General features: G+C 41.1%; 2 protein-coding genes across 5 annotated transcripts in view; both read right to left on the bottom strand.

Moving 5' to 3' along the window:
- LOC141986678 (tyrosine-protein kinase TXK-like) overlaps nucleotides 1-12,037 on the bottom strand; it is a 71,730-nt gene extending 59,693 nt beyond the window's left edge. The window contains exon 1 of the mRNA XM_074951451.1: nucleotides 11,899-12,037. Within this exon, the coding sequence (XP_074807552.1) occupies nucleotides 11,899-11,905 (7 nt within the window). The 5' untranslated portion in view covers nucleotides 11,906-12,037. The remainder of the gene's footprint in view (nucleotides 1-11,898) is intronic.
- The window catches only part of TEC (tec protein tyrosine kinase), an 87,948-nt gene continuing 76,792 nt past the window's right edge, over nucleotides 10,595-21,750 (bottom strand). For 2 of the 4 annotated variants that reach the window (XM_074951449.1, XM_074951450.1), the window contains exons 12-15: nucleotides 20,585-20,649; nucleotides 15,642-15,760; nucleotides 15,105-15,262; nucleotides 10,600-12,122 (exon numbers count right to left, since the gene is read on the bottom strand). In XM_074951449.1, coding sequence (XP_074807550.1) covers nucleotides 12,045-12,122; nucleotides 15,105-15,262; nucleotides 15,642-15,760; nucleotides 20,585-20,649 — 420 coding nt within the window. In that variant the 3' untranslated portion in view covers nucleotides 10,600-12,044. Of the gene's footprint in view, nucleotides 12,123-15,104; nucleotides 15,263-15,641; nucleotides 15,761-20,584; nucleotides 20,650-21,750 lie in introns of all 4 variants that reach the window. The other 2 variants (XM_074951448.1, XM_074951446.1) reach the window with 2 other exon arrangements.

Here is a 21,750-nt window from a genome sequence, read left to right as displayed (position 1 = left end):
AGGTGTCTGGTGGCAGGTCGGTGGCATCATCAGGGAAGGCAGAGCCTTCCCTGGCCTATTATACCTACTGTCCATGCCTCTTGGCCTCAATTGACAAATGCATAGCTGGAATTCAGTCTGGCTCTCATGAGTGTTAGTAGTGTTAAAATATATATTTATGAAATGCTAGTAGGTTGCTACATACATTAATCTCACTTATAATTAAGGCTGTGAGTCTGTCACGGAGGTTGTGGAAGTCACAGATTCCATTACTTTCCCATGACCTCCATGACTTCTGCAGTGGCCAGTGTGGCTGACCCCAGGGCTGCCAGAACAGCGAAGATTTAATCAGGGGTATTTATAGTAGGGTTGTCTCTGCTCAGCTGCAGAAAGGCGAAAGGTGGGGTGGGCAAATTTCAACAAGATAAAGACGTCTCAAATGGATGATGAACTGCCCGTGAAGGAAAGGAAAGAACTGTTTAACTCCACTGTTCTGCTAGCAATGATATACGGAGCAGAAAGCTGGTCAACGACGAACACAGAGGAAGAAAAATTTGCTGTCACCCAGAGAGCAATGGAAAGGCGAATGTGCAAGATATCACTCCATGATCACATACCGAATGAGGAGATCAGAAGGCGTACAGAGGTTACCGATGTAGTGCAGGCAATGTACGACGCAAAGCAAAGATGGGCAGGTCATTTAGTGCACAGACAAGACAATAGGTGGACAACCGCACCAGTGACTGGATTTCCAGAGACCACAAGCGACCTCTGGGCAGACCAAAAATGCCCTGGGCCGATCCCATGACAAAACTGTTTGGCCAGAAATGGAAAGAACATGCTCTCAACAAAATAGAATGGTGTGGCATCGACTTGCGTTTGTGGAGGGATGGACAAGGACAAGCCAGACAAAGGTGACAAAAGTGATTTATAGTAGAAGCCATGGACAGGTCAGGGGCTGTGAATTTTTGTTTTTGCCCATGACTTGTCCATGACTTTTTTTTCTAAAAATACCCATGACTAAATCATAGGCTTACTTATAATATCTGTATCCCATTTATAAGTTAATATTAAGTGTTTGCTCTGTGACTGCAAAAGTGTGTGTTTGTTCTGAAACCACCAGTCAGGAGAGAAGCATGTCCAAGTGTGAAATACTAGTTTTCCACAGAGGGTGTTACGTCTTCCCCACTAAGAAGGGTCATTGGAACCAAATGAACCATTGTGAAACATCAAAGAACAAAGACTTTGTTGATTGCTCTCCCCGCCGCACACACCCATGAAGAGGAGATATGCAAGTGAACTCATCCCATCAGTTTGAACTCTGGGGGACAACTGTATGTCTATGTTGCTTGTACTTGGAGAGAGCAAGATTTCTAAGCATAAACAAGGGGATCCCCAGTGCCTGGCCTGGGTGAACCTTAGGAGTACTTATGGAGCTTGCATATTATAGCAGCTTCTATTCCCTTTTGGGACCTAAGACTGTAACTCATTTGTGTGTGTGTTTATCTGCTTTAACCTTGTAAATAACTCGTATTTCTTGGATAATAAATAATTAGTTAATTTTATTACAGAATTGGCTAGAAGCGTTGTTTTTGGTGTGGGATCTAAAGTGCAAGTGATCTGGGATAAGTGACTGGTCCTTTGGAACTGGGAATAACCTGAACGTTGTTGTGATTTTTGATGTAAGGGACCACCTATCAGAAAGGCAAGCTAGGTTAGAGTACCCAAGAGGACTGTCTGTGACACCATGTTAAGGCAGCTATAGTGCCTGAGGAGTTCACACTTGAAACTTGGTTGGTGAAATTTAAGTATAGAAGTCGCAACCAATTTGCAGTGTGTGCCCTGTTTCTCAATAGTGTGCACTGGGGTTGGTACTCACACTCCTGAGCCACTACAGACATCTTGACAGTAACTTAGGTACAGGTGATCATGACTTGATCACATTTATAATGTGCAAACAGAATCAAGTCCACACCTGCGATATATATATCCTTGATGCTTTATGAGGGCCACTTTCACAAGGCTGAAAACAATTATGAGCCAAATCATCTGGGAGGAAGAATTTAATCATAAACATATGAATGATAATTGGGAATTGTTTAGGAACATTTTCCTAGATGCCCAAAAAGCCATAATCCCACAATCGAGGAAGAAGCCCCTATTGATTAAAAACAGACATGGTTTAGAAGGGAAGTAAAGGTAATATATTACAAATGGAAGAAAGGGGAAGTTCATAGTAATGAATATAAATCAGAAAGTAAGAATTGTAGAAAATTGATAAGGGAAGCAAGGAGACACAGGGAGAAATCTATGGTCAACAGAGTTAAGGATAATATGAAGGAATTTTTCAAGTATATGTGGAACAAAAAGAATCCTAACAATGGTCTTGGTCCATTACTAGATAGATATGGTAGAATTATTAATAATAATGCAGAAAAGGAAGTATTCGATAAATATTTCTGTTCTATATTTGAAAAAAACAGATGATGTAGTCATATCATATGACAACACTCTTTCCATTCCACTAATATCTCAGGAGGATGTTACACAGCAGCTACCGAAGTTAGACATTTTAAAATTAGTGGGTCCAGATAACTTGCATCCAAGAGTTTTAAACGAGCTAATGAGGAGATCATTGGAATATTAAAGTTGATTTTCAATAAGTTTTGGAACACTGGAGAAGATCCAAAAGACTGGGAGAAAGCTAATGTTGTGCCAATATTTTAAAAGGGTAAACAGGGTGACCCAGGTAATTATAGGCCTGTCCTTCTGCCATGGATCCCAGGCAAGATAATGGAGCAGCTAATACAGGACTTGACTGATAAAGAATGAAAGGAGGGTAATATAATTAATGTCAATCTCAACATAGTTTTATGGAAAATAGATCCTGTCAAACTAACTTCATATATTTTTTGATGAGATTACAGGTTTGGTTGTACAAGGTAATAGTGCTGATGTAATATACTTAGACTTCTGTAAGGCATTTGACTTGGTACCACGACATTTTCATTAAAAAACTAGAATGAAATAAAATTAACATGTACATATTAAATGGATTAAAAACTGGCTAACTGACAGGTCTTAGAATGCAATGCTAAAGGAGGAATCCTCATCAAACTGGTGTATTTCTAGTGGGGTCCTGCAGGGATCGGTTCTTGGCCCTACACTATTTAACATTTTTATTAATGATCTGGAAGAAAACAAATTCATTACTGATAAAGTTTGCATCTGACACACAAATTCGGGCTGTGATAAATAATGACAAGGATTCGTCACTGATACAGAGCAATCTGGATCGCTTGGTATACTGTGCACAAACAAACATGCATTTTAGTATGGTTAAAGGTAAATGTATGTATCTGGTAGCAAAGATTGTAGGCCATAATTAAGGCTAAGTTTTTGTCACGGATATTTTTAGTAAAAGTCATGGACAGGTCACAGGCTTCCGTGAATTTTTGTTTTTGCCTGTGACCTGTCTCCAGCTTTCACTAAAAATATCCCTGACAAAAGGGGTAGGCTGGTTCAGCACTCACTGCTGCAGGGGCTCCCAGGTCCCCCACTGCTGTGGTGCCTGGGAACTCTGGGGCCCCCCTACCTGCGGGGCTGGGCTGCTGTGAGGGTCCGCTGTCTGTCTGCCTGCGGCAGCTGAGCAGCTGCAAAGTCCCTCCCACCAACCCAGGAGATGGGAGATGCAGGGGCGGGGCTGGCTTGGAGCTACAGCTCCGGGGCAGGAAAAGTCATGGAGGTCAATGTGACTTCCGTGACATAATTATAGCCGTAGCCATAATTACATGATGGGGGACTCTATCCTGGGAAGCAGTAACTCTAAAAAAGATTTGAGGGCCATGGTGGATAATCAACTAAACATGAGCTCCCAGCATGACACTGTGGCCAAAAGGGCTAATGCAATCTTTGGATACAATCTCAAGTAGAAGTAAAGAGGTTATTTTACCTCTGTATTTGGCCCTGGTGTGACCACTGCTGCAATACTGTGTCCAGTTCTGGTGTCAAGAAGTCAAGGATGTTGATAAAATTGTAGGGTTCCGAGAAGATCCATAAGAATGATTAAAGGATTAGAAAACATCCCTTATCATGATAGATTGAAGGAGCTCACTCTAGTTAGCTTAACAAAGAGAAGGTTAAGTGGTGACTTGATTACAGTCAATAAGTACCTACAGGGGGAACAAATATTTAATAATGCTCTCTTCAGTCTAGCAGAGAAAGGTATAACGTGATCCAAAGGCTGGAAGTTGAAGCTAGACAAAATTGGAAATAAGGAGTACATTTTTAACAGAGTGAGTAACCACTGGAACAACTTACCAAGTGTCATGGCAGATTTCTTCTCCATCAGTGACACTTTTAAAATCAGGATTGGATGTTTTTCTAAAAGAGATGCTTTAGGAATTATTTTGGGGAGTTCTATGGCCTGTTATACAAGAGGTCAGACTAGATGATCAGAACAGTTCCTTCTGGCCTTGGAATCTGTGGATCTCTGAAATTGAATTTTGCCCATTGACTCTTATAGTTTAAACATTGTTTTTACACATTTTCTTCCTGAATTCATGTTGTGCTAGGGCATGAGCCAAACCCACTGAAGTCAATGCAAAGATTTTGGAGTAGCTTGCCCTTTGGAAAAACCCTTTGCATACACCAGAGGAGGTTGCTGAACAGTAATGAGCGATATTCACGACACACACATACATGCTGCCTGCCTGCCTCTACCCTAGTTATGTGGTTCCAAGATTTCGATCACTAATTTTTGTTGATTTCAGTGGGAGTCTTGCCTCAGTAAGGAATCCAAGAGTTGGTCCTAAATGCATTTTCCAAAGGGAACGTGTAGTAGCTGTTGAGATTTGAAATATTGTATCCCACACACAAAATGGGACAGGGCACTGGAAAGAAAATGCCCTTTACTCCTTTTGCTGTTAATACGAAGATGTATTTTGTGTGTGACTTGTTTTCAGTAAGTAGTTGTTTGGGAATATGTCTGCATAAAGCAGCTGTGGTGACAGCACACTTTTCAATCCTTACTTCTCTGAATGCTGGGCTTTCACTTAAGCTACCAAAACATAGTCAATGATTTAAAATTTATGCCAGCTGAGGATTCAGCCCTTTGGCTTTAGAGCTTGTCATGCATTTTGTCTTTGGTGGTAATGTTAAGAATCTCATTTCTCCAGCCATGATGTAGTTTGGTAGTCTGAAACAAAGCTCTGTGTTGCTCCCAGATAAAAATAATCACAAGGGGAAAGTCAACCAGTCTTATAGCTTGCCCTCTCCTCCCCAAAAGTGGCTGGAAGGAAAACACCTGTCCTTAAAACAGTGACTAGTTATATGTTCTATATATGTATGTTCTATATATTATATGAAAATACCTGAAGAGATATAGGTGCAGGAGACATAATAATGGGAAATGAGTAACTAAGCGTACCCTGAGGCATAGTTAGTTGTCATGCTGAGCAGCTGCCATCAGAGTAAACAATCTAGGAAAGGACCTGCAACTGGTTCTAGCTATGCACAGCAGAAGAGTGGTGTGCTGGGTGCCAGAGGAAGGGAGGGGGAAGAAAAAGATGCCTGTGGGGAGGAGGAGAGGCAGGTTGCTTGAGGAGATGCTAGAGAGACAGTTCTGTGAAAATTAAAGGTGGCATAATGAAAGTGCAGGAACCCTTTGATCTTTGATATGTTCCCATTGCTGCTAAATTCTACACTGGAACCACAAGATTAAGATTATAGGTGCTGCACAAAATTTTAGGACCCATGGGTGCTCTTTAAATTGATATAGCTGCCCACATATGTGGCCGATATACGCATAAGAATGTGTACCACTTCCTTCCTATCTCCTAATAAAAATTGCTCTAATTAGAATGGAATCTGTTAGCTAGACAAAACCAACAGCCAAGTCAGAAATTTGTTTTTCTTGTCACTTGTCTTTTATAATCTAATACTCAGATTTTTTTTTATTTTGTTTTGCCATTTCTGATAGATTGATGCTAAATGTTGATAATTAGTCTGATTCTAAGCAATTGTGTTCTTGTACCAAATTCTGAACAACACTTTTTCAAGCAGATTGAGTTACCTGTGTACATTGGCACATTGAGGGGTAGTCCGCCCACCTAACCTATCTTTGCTCATCAAAAACATCTCATTTGTGATATATAGAATGCCCGACAATTGATTAGATATTGCTTGCCTTTCATCCAGACTGAAAAAAAGTGTAAAATCATGTCCTGTTGGAAATCAACAGTATAGTTTGCTCCTAAAACTACATACTTTTTTCCAAACCAAATGTTGTTTTTCCACTAATAGAAAAATATTGAAATTCCTGAAGTTTTATCACTTAGCTCTTCATTGAGCTGAACTCTTCATAATCAGAAAGTTTGCCTATAATGCTGTTAAATTTCCCTGTCATGTCTATGCACGACACCCTCTTAAGGACAGTCCTTTGGTTCCTGATCCTCTTGGGTTCCCCATTTGTTGTGTTCAGTAGTCCGTATGTTGGTAACTATAGTAGCTTTGCTGAAGCCATCATAGCAATTTTGTGAAGTAATTTGGAAAGTTAACACTAACAATTTTAACATGCGTATTAGTATGACAATTTAAGAGCAGGATAATTGGGAAAATATGGTGATATTTATGCAGCTCATTGCTAACTAGTGTACAAAACAGAACATAAAGCATAAAATACATGGCCCACATTACTTACAGGTAGAAAGAATCATAGTTGATTGTCTGCTTGTATTCAAATAAAAATTTGATCCTTCTTCTTCAGTTGTGTCGGTAACAGTAAAATCTCTCTAACTGAAATCCTAGCTCAGAGAAGAGGTATGGTTTAGCACAGGCAAAATTTAACCCCACCTACTTTCCTGTTTTAAAAAAAAAAATCAGAGGCTTGATACTAACCTCACACCAGAAGTATTTCCACTGAAGCCCTGTTCTTGTATCACATTTTGCTCTACAGCAGAATAACTCAACTGAAATCTAGATATCTAGTCTACTTTAAAAAAAAGTCTGAAACTAGAAAGAAGAGCAGACATATACCAGAGGATTCAGTGCAATTCAGGCAGATTTTCTGTGCCTATTGTTATATGAAACTAAGTTTTAACAATAAAAAGAAAAAGAAAGAAAGGAGTTTCTGAGGGTGATTGAACTTGTCCAGGGAAAATTACAAGACAGCATTTACAGATTTCCCTTCAGAGTACTAAAAAGTTGAACAAAGCAACGGACTATAATGACAAGCTGACCCAATCCAAAATTAACAATTTGGAGCCTAGACTATATTTAAATCAAGTGTTTTGACGGAGGACAGCACTGGGAATTCAATCTTTACCTTTTAGATAAACTTCAGTAAAAATACATATTTTAAAGTACGTTAAAATAACATAACTTTGATTGCAAAGTCACAAATCAAAAGTTGAGAAATGTCAGATTTACAGTTTCCTATGAAACCTTAAGTCCAGTCCTTTGTGTCCATCCTTTGCTGTGAATTTGGCAGGGACCCTGTGGGGAAAATAGTATGGGATCATGTAATTAAAGACTATCAAAACAAAAGCTAATCAAAATACAGAATTTCTGATTTGCGGGAAATTTCAACATTTAAAAATTTCCTGACAAATGGAAATTCCATACAATTTTCATTTAGAAAACTGACACATGGTGTTTCTGAATTGAATCACAGAAATATAGGGCTGGAAGGGACCTCGAGAGGTCATCTAGTCCAGCCCCTTGCAATGAGGCGGGACCAAATATACATAGAGCATCCCTGGCAGGTGTCTATCCACCCTTTTCTTAAACATCCCCAAAGATGGAGATTCCACAACCTCCCTTGGTAGCCTAGTCCAGTCCTTAACTATCCTTTATAGTTAAAGTTTTTCCTAATAGCCAACCTAAATCTGCCTTGCTGCAAATTAAGCCAAATACTTCTTGACCTATCTTCAGTGGAGAGCAATTGATCACTGTTCTTTTAACATTTTTGAAGACTATCAGATTTCCCCCTCATCCTTCTTTTCTCAAAACTAAACATGCCCAGTTTTTGTAACCTTTTCTTATAGGTCAGGTTTTCTAAAACTTTTATCATTTTTGTTGCTCTCCTGTGGTCTCTCATCAGTTTGTCCACAATTTGGCTCTCCTCTGGATTCTCTTCAATTTGTCCAATTGTTTCTTTAATTTTGGCATCCAGAACCGGACACATTACTCCAGTTGAGGCCTCACCAGTGCCAAGTAGAGCAGGACAACTATCTCTCATTTCTTACATAGGACACTCCTGTTAATATACCCCAGAATGATATGAAATATTCTCCCAGGATCATGGCAGGTGCTAAATGAAATTGTCATGATTCTGTTGGGGTAGCCCAGAAGTTGCAGACCCTGGAAGTCCTGGGGCTCCCTCGCCTTGAGACTGTCCATATGGCAGGGCTACCTCAGAGCTGTGGCTCCTAGAGGCCCTGCGGTTCATCAAAAGTGAATTGAACCCAATATGTTTTCACAAAACATTTCACGTTCAACAATTTGACATTGTCTGACAAATCCCTATTTTGCTGGAAATTCCCCAACAACGCTAATTCTGCACTAACTAAATATAGCATTTCCCAACTTTCATATGCTTGACTTTGCACCCAAATAACTTTCTTTTAACTTGGTATTTTGTATGTAATTTCCTGGGTTTTTTATTTTTAAAAAAGGAAAACTCCCCTATCATGCATCATCTGAAGGGTCTGAGCCCTGTAACAAAGTGATTTGCCTCCATGGGCTGGAGGTTTACAGGATGGGCTGCCTGAGAGGAATCAGGTGATTGCAGTTTGAAAGGAGTAGGACACTGCAGTGAAGAATGGGGGGTGGGCAGTTTAGGAAGCTGAGGCAGAGTCTGAAAGCTCTCTGTGTAGGGAAGGGGACTGCAGAGCTCCCAGGCAGGGAGGCCTGGGAGAACCCCAGATCAAGCAGGAGGGAACTTCAAAGGCCCCAGACAGGAATGCTTGGCTTGGGAGAAGGAAGAAAAACATTGGATTGTGTGGATTTATAAATTGACTTTGTTATGGGAGTTTTGAGTTTTATTTACAGTTTCTTTTATATTAATAAACCCAGTCCCCAAGGAGGGCTATTTTTGACCAAATAAACTTAAATACAAGCTTTTTCTTGAACAGTCCAAGAGGGGAAACTGAGACAGGTTGCCTGTAGCATGACTGTTGGCCACAAGGGAGCGCATGAGATACAGTTAGCCGAGTTACAAGCTCCAAACCTTCAACACAGACTACTGTCACTTGACTATGTTAGCAAGCAGCACCCAAAGGATGTTATCCTAGGGAGGAGATGGCAACTGACACTATGTACTGGGTCTGGGACATTTACAAGGGCCTACTGAATGCATTGTCTCTCTCTTCTGCCCTGAGAGTTGGGGGTGCTCCTGTCCCATGTGATGCCTCCATCACATAGGATGGAAGGGGTGGGATTTGGGATATGGGGGCCATGTGCTGGGGGTGGTTGCAGGGCAGGGTAAGCCCAGCTGCTACAGATGCTCTGGCAGCTCCCAGGCTTTCACAGTATAGCATGTGCTGTTGCTCCTATTTTGGTGGCTGTTTGGGGCTGGGTCTTTAGAATATTTGTGTTTGCTTATTATTTTTTCATGCAACCATAATTTTTCTGAGCAATGCTAGCAAGAGAAGCGAAGTGGTGTTTTTCAACAGTTCACAACTCTGTTAAACCTGAATGGAATTTCATGGGATAAAGAAAAGCCTCTTCTCTAGTCCAAAGACTTTCTCCCTAACAAATTTAAAGGCCCTCAGGGAACAATAGGAGGGCTAGACTTTAAAAAAAAAAAACAAAAAAAAAAAAAACACAAGATACCTTATAAAAAGATTCTTGCAATGGGTAAGTGTGAGGCAACCTAAGTACAGGATTCACTACCAACTTCCCCTGTAACGACTTGGTTTGAAATGTAATTGACCATACTGTTGTTCTACATGGAAAACTCTCAGTGACTTCAATAGAAAGGACTGCTGCATTAGGCCTTAATTAATAATCCCCACCAATTTATCACCTTGTATGCATATTACACCTAATTTGCATATGGGGACCTTTGGTGAGGGTTAAAGGCGCTCAACCCTATATAGCACCCTCAGCATTTTGCATGATCAGACGCATCATGCTTTTGTAAACCATATCCCACAAACCATATCAGCTGTACATCTGCTGTAATCCTTACTTTTATTCAAATAAAATGTCTAAATATGTAATATTTCATAATGTGGCTCTGGGCTGTATGTACCATCTGTATATATCCTCTGATACTGAATATTGCTGTAAGTAAATTAACATACATATCTAAATATGTTCAGTCCTGTACATCCCTGATGTAACTTCATGGATGTCAACAGTTATACCAGCAATATGTTTGGCCAGAAATCATTATCTGACAACAAATCAGTGACAAACTGTTGTTCAAGTTTCCAAACAATTAACATTTGGTTTATTATGCACATATTGTAGTATGACATTTGCTATTAAGACTATAAAGCTTATTTCACAAATGATCAAGGACAGAATGATAGAAAATCTAATTCATAGTATGTTTTCTTTCATCCACAGATGCGATATGTCACATTGTATGTGTAACATATAATATAGAGCAACTTGTTGTTCTTTAACATTTTCAGGAACAAAACACTTACATTTCATATAAATAAATGTGTACAGTATACAATTATAGTACATTTAGTATATAAATTACTTAACAGTTAATCAAATTCAATGTGCTATAGTCCACTGAAAGTCAGCTGTGATGTATTGTGCATGCTGTTTATCGCTATGATTGGCCTCAGGACTGGCCCCAGATGCTCTCTGGGTGAAAAATTCCCAAGAAACACTTCCTGGCATAAAATAAATTAGGGCTCAATCCTACAGTGAGGGCTTTGAGTGCTGCACTTGAGCCACTGGTCTAGGCTGTTGACCATGGTGCTTTGTTACACACAGATGAGAGAAGTAAGCTGAGGGGAGTGGGTAAAACAGATTAATGACATAGCAAGAATATTGGCCCCAGTATATGGCCTAAAGCAGTGGTGGGCAACTTGCAGCCTATGGGCTGCATGCGGCCCATCAGGATAATCTGCTGGCGGACTGCCAGACTGTTTGTTTACAGTTGCACAGCTGCCCGCAGCTCCCAGTGGCCGCAGTTTGCCATTCCCGGCCAATGGGAGCTGCGGGAAGCTGCGGCCAACACATGCCTGCAGGTTGCTCATCACTGGCATAAAGCATCAATCAACAGGCTGTGACAAATAATATTTCAGGAGAACCTTTGGAAGCATTCCTATGGGAGTAGGTGGCCCTCACCAAATGACTTTGCTTTTAGTTTTTAAGCAAAACTCTTACGTACACAAGCAGCTCCTACTACTGTCTGGCAGCAAGAATAAATGAAACTCATAAACATGGAAACTACATACATCATTTGCACTTAAGTGTCTGCACTTTTGCTGTGTCCTATAATTTGCTCCATGCATTAATCCCAATTCTTTACTAACCCCAGGGTAACTCTTCAGAGAGGGCACAGGCATGGGCAGTGTGTCATGGAGGCTAAACTGCCCCAATCCTCTGCTAATGCTCCCTGCCGCAGCCCTGGGACTGGGCTGTGGTGGGGCTCAGAGCTCCTCTGGGAGGCCTGGGCTCAGGGCTCAGCCCCGACCAGCCAGCCAGTGTTCAGGGCTCCTCCAGACTGCTCTGGGTGCCAGCAGGCCAGCCCAGGCACGGGGCTGTTCTGGGCACCAGCCAGGTCGACCAGCCGGTCAGTGAGAACAAGGCATTGGGTGGGGGCAGGGCCTTGAGCAGAAAGCACAGGCTGGGGGGTGGGAGGGGGCTAGCTTCTCTGAATGGGGCTGCACGCACAGCTCATGTTGGTGAATATATTGTGCATGTTTCTTTATATTACATAGAACTTACTCCGCATGACTGCTGAGAAAATGGTAAGTGTTAATGCTTAGGCTCTCCACGCTTCATTCAGCAACACTCAGAAGTTTGCAGGATCATGCTCTTGAATGTTGACTCTTTGCTGTACTATAGCATTCTTGTGCCTCTGCTCCTCTTCTTCAGAAAGCATCTTCACTCTCCACTATCTCATCAATTATATGCAGTAAATCTTCAAATGTAGGGCGTCCCTCAGGTTTCTAGGAATTAAAATGCTTTGTTGTACTGTCAGTTACTAAAGTCACATCAGAAAGATTTTATTTTGCTGAAGCTATAATGTTTACAAAATAAAATAGGAAAAATATATGTGCAAAAAGATAAAAATGCCGTTAAATTTAAGCAGATGAGAGGCAGCAGAAAGAAACGTGACAGGTAAATTTCTATTAACCTAAAGTATTGCTAGGACATCTCAGACCCGGTGAAGCCATAAAATGATGTTGTATACTATTCTATTTCTTATTAATCTAAGAGCACTAGATGCTTCAGAGGAAGGTGCCAGAAGCCTCTCATTAGGCAGAAGTGAGAATTTGCCCCTCCTTGTAAATCCGTTAGAGATTGGCCTAAACTCTGCAGCGTGAAATTTAACATCCCTTCTAAAATTTGTTAGCCTTAGCTATTGCAACTCTTGTTATCACTATAAATATCCAATCCATTTTTGAATGGAAAAATTCTTGGCCTCAACAACGTCATGTGTCAATGAGTTCCACGTTTAATTATATATTGTGTGAAAAAGTATTTCCTTATATCGGTTTTGAATTTACCACCTTTTATTTTCATTGAGGGTCCCCTTGTTCTAGTATTATTAGACAGCAAAAACAGAAGATCTTGACCTACCTTTTTAATACCATGAATTATTTTATACCCAGCAAATCGACTGATTCTCTATCAGGCTTCCTGACTCTGATATGCTTGAAGAATGTCTTGTCATTTTTTAAAATACCTTTTGGCTAGCTGTTATTCAAAAGCATTTTGTTCGATGTTGCTGCCTCTGATCTCTTTCAATGTTATGCACTCAATATCCTTTTCTTGATCTGGAGATGGTTAGTATAGGCATATTAATATATTTATATTCTTACAGCTTGGGATTTGTATCCATAGATTCAACTGCACGGTCCTCTCATTAGATTCTATGGAATATTTTGGATTCAGCACTACACCCTCACCACTTCAACATTGTTTGTCTTTCTATATAGTTTATAGCTAAGGCTATGTTTTAGTCATGGGTATTTTTATTAAAAGTCATGGACAGGTCACAGGCCATAAACAAAAATTCACGGGCTTGTGACCTGTCCATGACTTTTACTAAAAATGCCCGCCCTGACTAAAACTTGGGCAGGGGGCAGCAGGTGCTCTGGCAGGGATGGTTCGGGACGCCTGCTAGTACTGGGGGAGGGGGAAGCCAGGCTGTGGCACGCAGCCCAGGACCCCTACCTGGTTCCCCATCCCTGCAGCTCCTAGCTGGTGGAGGCAGGGGCCAGGACAGGGGATCCACTGCTCCTGCCACAAGCGCCAGCTGCCGCAGATCCCATTGGCCAGGAACTGCAGCCAATAGGAGCAGCGGGGGCGGGGCCTGCGGGTGTGGGCAGTGCACAGTGTGGAGACCCCCCCACTCCTCTGCTGCCTAGGAGCTGCAGGGGGGCCAAGCCAGTGGGAGCCGGGGAGTCCCCCACCCCAGTTAAGTGCCTCCCGTGCACTCCCCAACCCCCTCCCCTAGCCCTGAACCCCCTCCCACACACCCAAACTGCTGCTGCTGGCACAGGGGCTGCCTGGCTTGATCAGCCCTGAGCCAGCACCAGCTGCTGCAGAAGTCATGGCGGTCACGAAAAGTCACAGAATCCATGACTTCCGTGACCTCCTTGACAGACTTGCAGCCTTATTTATAGCCAGGTATTACAGTATCCCATTGATTTTTGTCATTTGACCATGTTTCTGTAATGCCTGACACATCAAGGTCCTCCTCTTCTGTGAGGCATTCTATTTCAACTATTTTTGCTTTTATGCTTTTTGCATTTGTGTATGGATTTTGTAATTTTTACCAGCTGCCTGTTTTTATTTAATTCCTGACACTGACGCTCTGCTGATTTCACAGATGTTTCCCCTTTGGTCTTTTCCTGTCCCTGCTCTCGATCAATTATAAAGCAAAAGAGATCTTTTCCCCTAAGAAATAAACATGAAAAGTTGAGTGAGACAAACAGTGTCAGAAAGTCATTGGAATAATACTAAAAGTTACCAAGTCACAGGGCCCAGTCCTGGTTTCAGTGAAATCAATGGCAAAATTCATATGGATTTCAGTGGGAGTAGGATGGGGCCCATAGTCAATGAAAGAGAAAGTTTTCAGTTTGCATGGGTGGGGTGATTTCAGGAATGTGTGTGATCAGTTGATGCAGAAAATCCCAACATATGGCTTTAGTGCCTTCAACCGCTCTTTGTGGAACAACGTATCTTTTGAACTACAACATTTAATTTTGCTGCTGTTTGTCATTTCTTCCTACTTTTCTCTCTATTATTGACCTGTTTTCACCTTTTAGTTGTTCTGCTCTCTGTTAATAACTGTATGTTAACGTTTTTTCTCATCACTTTTTTCTTTTTATTTCCCTACCTGTGTAACAACCTCTGGGCATCTAACCACCTTGTTTATTTCAAAGTGCTCCTATGTGGTCACTCCAATACCCATCTCTCCATCCTCCATGTAAATCATGGCCACTAAAACCATCTTATTCTTATTCCCTATTTGATCTCTTCCTGTCTTTGTCTTCTTCCATTGGCTCCTCCTTTGACACTCTTCAAATTTTAAGACTCACCTTCAAGAATAAACAAAGTTCCAACCTGGCCTAGATTTCTCATCTCATTTCTTATTACCTTCTGCCCCTGCTGATCCATCAACAATAGCAGCTTCACTGCCTTGTTCATTTTCCCCCCCCACACACACACCTTTGTCAGTGTTTCTTTCCATAGTGCCTGTATGCACGGAATGCCCTGCCTATTCTGATTCACCAAGACACTACTCTCTCCACTTTGAGTTCCTCTGGAGGAAAGAATACAAGGAGGGATCCTCAAGGCTAATTCATGGTTAAGCAGGGTGCTTTTGAATAAAATGCAATCGGAATTTTACACTGGTAATTAGGTGTGGTAACAAAACTCAGCTTTTGGGTGGTAAAGAAAGGACAGAAAAAGAAATGTACCTCATGCCAGCACATCACCATCACTTCATACACATTCCTGGTAGCTAATTTTGGCCGATAAAGACGCTGTCCTTGGCTAACCATAGTTACCACTTCATAATTTGTGTTTTTCTCAAAGGGCATTTTACCTTCAGTAAATACTTCCCACATTAGAACACCTGGAAAATGAAAGGCATGAATAGATTATCAAGTAAATTAACAAATACTTCTTTGAAATACATGTATGCCACTAACTGTGGATTTGTTTTTTGAATGGTAAGTGTGGTCAGTAAGGGCCCTATCCTGAAAAAGCTCAGTCCCTTAACTACCCAACGGGCCTAATTCACCTAACATCTGTGTAAATAAGAAGTAACTCCACAGACTTCAATGCAATTACATCAGTGGAAAACTGGGGCAAATGAGAGAAGGATCAGGACCAATGACTTCACTGAGCATCTCCTAGGAGGTTTAGATTCTCCTTGAACAACTGGACACTAATTGCTTATTGGTGAATTGAAAAAAATAATTTTCTTATTTAATTGCTAAAGAGTGTCTTACCAAATGACCAGACATCTGATTTGCTGCTGAATCGGCTATAATTAAAAACCTCTGGGGGACACCACTTTACAGGAAATTTAGCACCTGAAGAGCTTGTGTACTGGTCATCAAGGACATACCTAAGAAACAAAAGCATGTGATATTTCCAGTCTGGTTCAGTTTCTGAAATCACCATTTATTTAATAAAAAAACAAGGAGTACTTGTGGCACCTTGGAGATTAACAGATTTATTTGGGCATAAGCTTTCGTGGGCTAAAACCCACTTCACTGGATGCATGCAGTGGAACATACAGTAGGAAAATATATACACAGAGAACATGAAAAAATGGGAGTTGCCATACCAACTGTAACAAGACCAATTAATTAAGGTGGGCTGCTAGCAGCAGCAAAGAGAGAACCTTTTGTAGTGATAATCAGGATGGCCTGTTTCAAACAGTTGACAAGAAGGAGTGAGTAACAGTGGGGGGGGGGTGGAGAGAAATTAGCATGGGGAAATAGTTTTTACTTTGTGTAATGACCCATCCACTCCCAGCCTTTATTCAAGCCTAATTTAATGGTGTCCAGTTTGCAAATTAATTCCAATTCTTCAGTTTCTCATTGGAGTCTGTTTTTGAAGTTTTTTTTGTTGGAGAATTGTGACTTTTAGGTCTGAAATTGAGTGACCAGGGAGGTTGAAGTGTTCTCCTACTGGTTTTTGAATGTTATAATTCTTGATGTCTGATTTATGTCCATTTATTCTTTTGCGTAGAGATTGTCCGGTTTGGCCAATGTACATGGCAGAGGGGCATTGCTGGCACATGATGGCATAGATCACATTGGTAGATGTGCAGGTGAACGAGCCTCTGAGGTGTGGCTGATGTACCCATAGCAGTGCCACTGACTTGAAGATATATATATAGCAGCACTGCTATGGGTACCCACATGGCCCCACAGTATGCCAGCATTTTTTGGCTGACTTAGAACAATGCTTCCTCAGCTCTCATCCCCTAACGCCCCTACTCTACTTACGCTACATTGATGACATTATCATCTGGACCCATGGAAAAGAAGCCCTTGAGGAATTCCACTATGATTTCAACAATTTCCATCCCACCATCAACCTCAGCGTGGACCAGTCCACACAAGAGATCCACCTCCTGGACACTACAGTGCTAATAAGTGATGGCCACATAAACATCATCCTATGCTGGAAACCTACTGACCACTATATTTACCTACATGCCTTCAGCTTTCATCCAGACCACATCACATGATCCATTGTCTACAGCCAAGCTCTAAGATACAACCGCATTTGCTCCAACCCCTCAGACCGAGACAAACACCTACAAGATCTCTATCAAGCATTCTTAAAACTACACTACCCACCTGCTGAAGTGAAGAAACCGATTTGCCAGAGCCAGAAGAATACCCAGAAGTCACCTACTCCAGGACAGGCCCAACAAAGAAAGTAACAGAACGCAACTAGCCGTCACCTTCAGCCCCCAACTTAAACCTCTCCAGCACATCATTAAGGATCTACAACCTATCCTGAAGGACAATCCCTCACTCTCATAGATCTTGGGAGAAAGGCCAGTCCACACTTACAGACAGCCCCCCAACCTGAAGCAAATACTCACCAGCAACCACATACCACACAACAAAAAACACTAACCCAGGAACCTATCCTTGCAACAAAGCCCGTTGCCAACTCTGTCCACATATCTATTCAAGGGACACCATCATAGGACCTAATCACATCAGCCACACCATAAGAGGCTCGTTCACCTGCACATCTACCAATGTGATATATGCCATCATGTGCCAACATTGCCCCTCTGCCATGTACATTGGCCAAACCGGACAATCTCTACGCAAAAGAATAAATGGACATAAATCAGACATCAAGAATTATAACATTCAAAAACCAGTCGGAGAACACTTCAACCTCCCTGGTCACTCAATTTCAGACCTAAAAGTCACAATTCTCCAGCAAAAAAAACTTCAAAAACAGACTCCAATGAGAAACTGAAGAATTGGAATTAATTTGCAAACTGGACACCATTAAATTAGGCTTGAATAAAGGCTGGGAGTGGATGGGTCATTACACAAAGTAAAAACTATTTCCCCATGCTAATTTCCCCCCCCTACTGTTACTCACACCTTCTTGTCAACTGTTTGAAATAGGCCATCCTGATTATCACTACAAAAGGTTTGTTTTTTTTTTCTCCTGCTGATAAGAGCCCATCTTAATTAATTGGTGTTAAGGGGCTTATTCCTTCACCCACTTACTTCACTGGTCCTTCTCGCATGAACAGAGAGCAACAATACCCAAAATCCAAAGATGCAAACAATTCAATGTTTATTGGGGTGAACTTCCAGCAAGCATGATTCCAGGTTCCTTCCTTAGTGTCCCCCTTCCCAGTTCTGACACCACAGAGCCTTACACCTGTGTCCCTGTTCCCATTCCTGCCCTTAGCCAAACATGATTCCAATTTCCCCACCCCCATTCCCTGTTCTCATTTCACCCACGCACCCACACTTCCTGATTGACTGCAGACTATATAATAAAACTTGAGTTCTGCTTTGCTATACCTTAACCAATCATTTTACTGAAATTTAACTAACCAATCCTAACATATTGTAACATGATTATGTAACCAATTATATCCCACCACCTTAATTAGTTTACACCCAGCAAAATTAATTATACAGCAGCCAGGAACAATCACAGAACCAGACAGAGATTATACAGACAAACAATAGCAAAGTGGGAACTATAATGACAAAACAATACAGAAGTGAGGATTTCACATCCAGCTATTGATAAGTGAGTTCTTGCCAGACAGGATGCTATCAAACTAAGTTTCCTCTTACATTTTCTAGGCACTTCCCTTTCTCTGGAGGCAATGGGCATTATCAGGACAGGATTTGCAAAAAGAAAAGGTGTACTTGTGGCATCTTAGAGACTAACCAATTTATTTGAGCATAAGCTTTCGTGAGCTACAGCTCACAGGATTGTATTCCTAACAGCCCAATAGCACCTTATTTCAATGTGACTAGTTTGGAATGTGAGGAGGTGACTAGTCGCTTCCCAGCTTATGGCTGCCTCTGTTGCTTAGCCAAAGGCCTTAGCCTAAGAACAGGGCCTCAGACTGTCACAGTAAGAGAAGGACCTTACACTGGCAGACAGTGATTTTGATTCTTTCTTTTATACCTCTAACTAGCCAAGTAATAAGAATACACCTAAATTCTTAGAGTTTGGCCTTTATGGACAGGCCTGAATATCTATATCCTAACAATTAGTCTCATTACAGTTGGTATGGCAACACCCAGTTTTTCATGTGTATATATATCTTCCTACTGTATTTCCCACTGCATGCATCTGATGAAGTGGGTTTTAGCCCACGAAAGCTTAAGCCCAAATAAAATTGTTAGTCTCTAAGGTGCCACAAGTACTCCTCGGTTTTTTTGCTGATACAGACTAACATGGCTACCACTCTGAAACCATTTATTTCAAGGAGCTCATGTTGCCACCTAGTGGTTAGTGATTGTTATCATAAAGTGTATTTGAAAATAACTTCAGTAATGGTGCTAAGGTTTTATTTATGCCTCTGTTAACTTTTCTCATTGTTGCACAGTCTTCCCGTGTAGTTATTAGTTTCATACTGTAGGTCAGGGGTTCTCAAACTGGGGGTCGGGACCCCTCAGGGGGTCGTGAGATTATGACCTGGGGGGTCGCAAGCTGTCAGCCTCCACCCCAAACCTCACTTCACCTCCAGCATTTATAATAGTGTTTAAATATTTTTGAAGTGTTTTTTAATTTGTAAGGGGGGTTGCACTCAGAGGCTTGCTGTGTGAAAGGGGTCACCACTACAAAAGTTTGAGAACCACTGCTGTAAAATGCCAATTTCTTACTCAACAGAGATCTGATGCTCATGGGACAGTTTGTGTTCAGATATCATGTGGGTGCACAGGTTGAGTAGATGGGAAGGGTGAAAGGAGCCAGGCACACTGAGAGTGCCAGTTGTTGTCAAACTGCAAAGTCCCTGTTCTCAGATTGCTTCCTCATAGTGCCCCCATAGGGACCGGTCAGTGGAGCTGGCAAGAAGTGTAAAGAAACTCCAAGAGAAATTGTACCACCCTGTGGCACTGTGCCTCCCAGCATTCCTGCGTCACTGTTTACTCAGATCCAGGCTATCTGGGGCCAGTGTGTCCTGTTTTCTTTATTTACAAAAATAAGGTGTTACAACTGCTAACCCTCGGTCTGACTACATTTACTGAAGACTAGATTCTGTTGTGCTTTGTGCATCATCAACATAATTTTCAGATTCTGTTTAGAGAATCTTCTATCATAAGAAGATTGGAAAATGGCAGAAGCCGGAACTGTGAAGGTTTTCTTTTTTTTTTCTGTGTTTTTTTTCATGAACAAATTTTGTCCAACTTTATTCCTTCAGATAGTGCAAGAAGAGAGAGCCCAATTGTCCAAATGTGTCTGAGTTCTCATAATAACAATACTTCAAGAATTTCAAAACACTTTACAACCAATTATGGCCCATTATACCCATCGTTAAGAGGCCCAGTCGCCGTAAGTGATGCACAACAAAGGGTTGAGCCTAGTCTGTATATTCTGTTCAGAGCAGGGTGGAAGCTACAACTCCTTCCTCCATCTATATGTAAGATGTGCTAAACTGCATGTCACAATAATGCACCATAAAACAAGTTGCATCATAGTGCTGTTCCTATTTTTTTAAAAAGTAAGAAAATATCACACTGCGACCACAAAATAAGTAAGTTGAGAGGGAGCAATTTACAAACCACTGGAAATAAGAGAAGTTAGTTACCTGGAGAAAGAAATGTCACTTTTGTCTGTAATTTTAAAGTGATGTAATGTCTCAAGTGCAAGAACACGTTATGCCAAATCCATTCAAAAACCATTGCAAATAAGTATGTCAACTTGGCTATACCTTGTCATTCCAAAATCAGACACTTTCACCACTGCTGACTCATTCACTAAACAGTTTCTGGCAGCCTGCAAAGGGAATAATTATGTATATTAGTGATGAGGAAAGATCAAAATAAGAACATGATTAGATGAAATTCTGTTTATTGTATATTGGGATAAATTCTGCAATCACTCTTCAGAGAAAACTCACACTGAATTTGATAGGAATTCTGCATGAATAATAACTGTACAATTGGGTCTGTTGTTGTGAAGCCCAATCATAATTTATAGTGAGAAAATAAACACAATGCTTGCATTATTTGCATGTTCATTTTCTATATGTAGTGCCTGATCCTCTTTTCACTTATGCTAGCATAAATCAAAGTCAGTTGAAGTCAGTGGAGTTACACCAGTATAAAAAATCAGAATTTGGCTCAGAAATTAGACACCTACTGGGTGACATTATTTATCTGCTTATATTCTTTATTATTTTATGACTTCATTTAACTAAAACTATGGGGGCTGAGTCTATTCTCCCTTACACCAGTGTAAAGCAGGAATAGTTCCTCTGAAGCAATGAAATTACATAGGTATAAACTCAATGTGATGATCACAATCAGGACCCTGCTGTTTAGCATTTTGTTCATTTCTAGTGCATCAGAACCTTCTCAGGCCCTAGTCTCTTTTCCCACATGTTCTAACTCATTTCAGTGGTGTTGCATCTGATTTATGGGTATAAGTGAGAAGAGAATCAGACCCTAATATCTTAATGATATAGCAAAGTTCATCATTCTGAGAAACACATAATTTTGTTGCCTCCAGTGAAAATTACCATTAGTATAGCTGTCATTCATATTCATACAGTATACAACAAAGGAAGACCAACTCTAGTGATCTGATTCTCCCTTTTGTTAAAGCAAGCAGTGTTTCAAATGCAAGTTTTTTAGAGCAGTGGTTCTCAACCAGGGGTACATGTGTAAGCAGAGTCAGGATGAGCTCTACCCCTGACATCTGGTGGTGAGTTGTGGAAAAGAACTTCAGGGGCTGATCTCATTTGCATAGGCACACCCACCCTGCCTAGATGGTCACTTTGGCTGCTGTAGGAGTCCCAGTTTCTCTGTTATAGAGGCAGAAAGAATAAACTGTTATTATCCTGATTATGTGAATCAAGGACAGTGGAACTGTACT

This window comes from Natator depressus, chromosome 4, assembly GCF_965152275.1.
Source record: "Natator depressus isolate rNatDep1 chromosome 4, rNatDep2.hap1, whole genome shotgun sequence".
Classification (NCBI taxonomy): Eukaryota; Metazoa; Chordata; order Testudines; family Cheloniidae; genus Natator; species Natator depressus.
The sequence above is the reverse complement of the archived record's forward strand: the minus strand, read 5'-3'. Positions and strand labels throughout refer to the sequence as shown.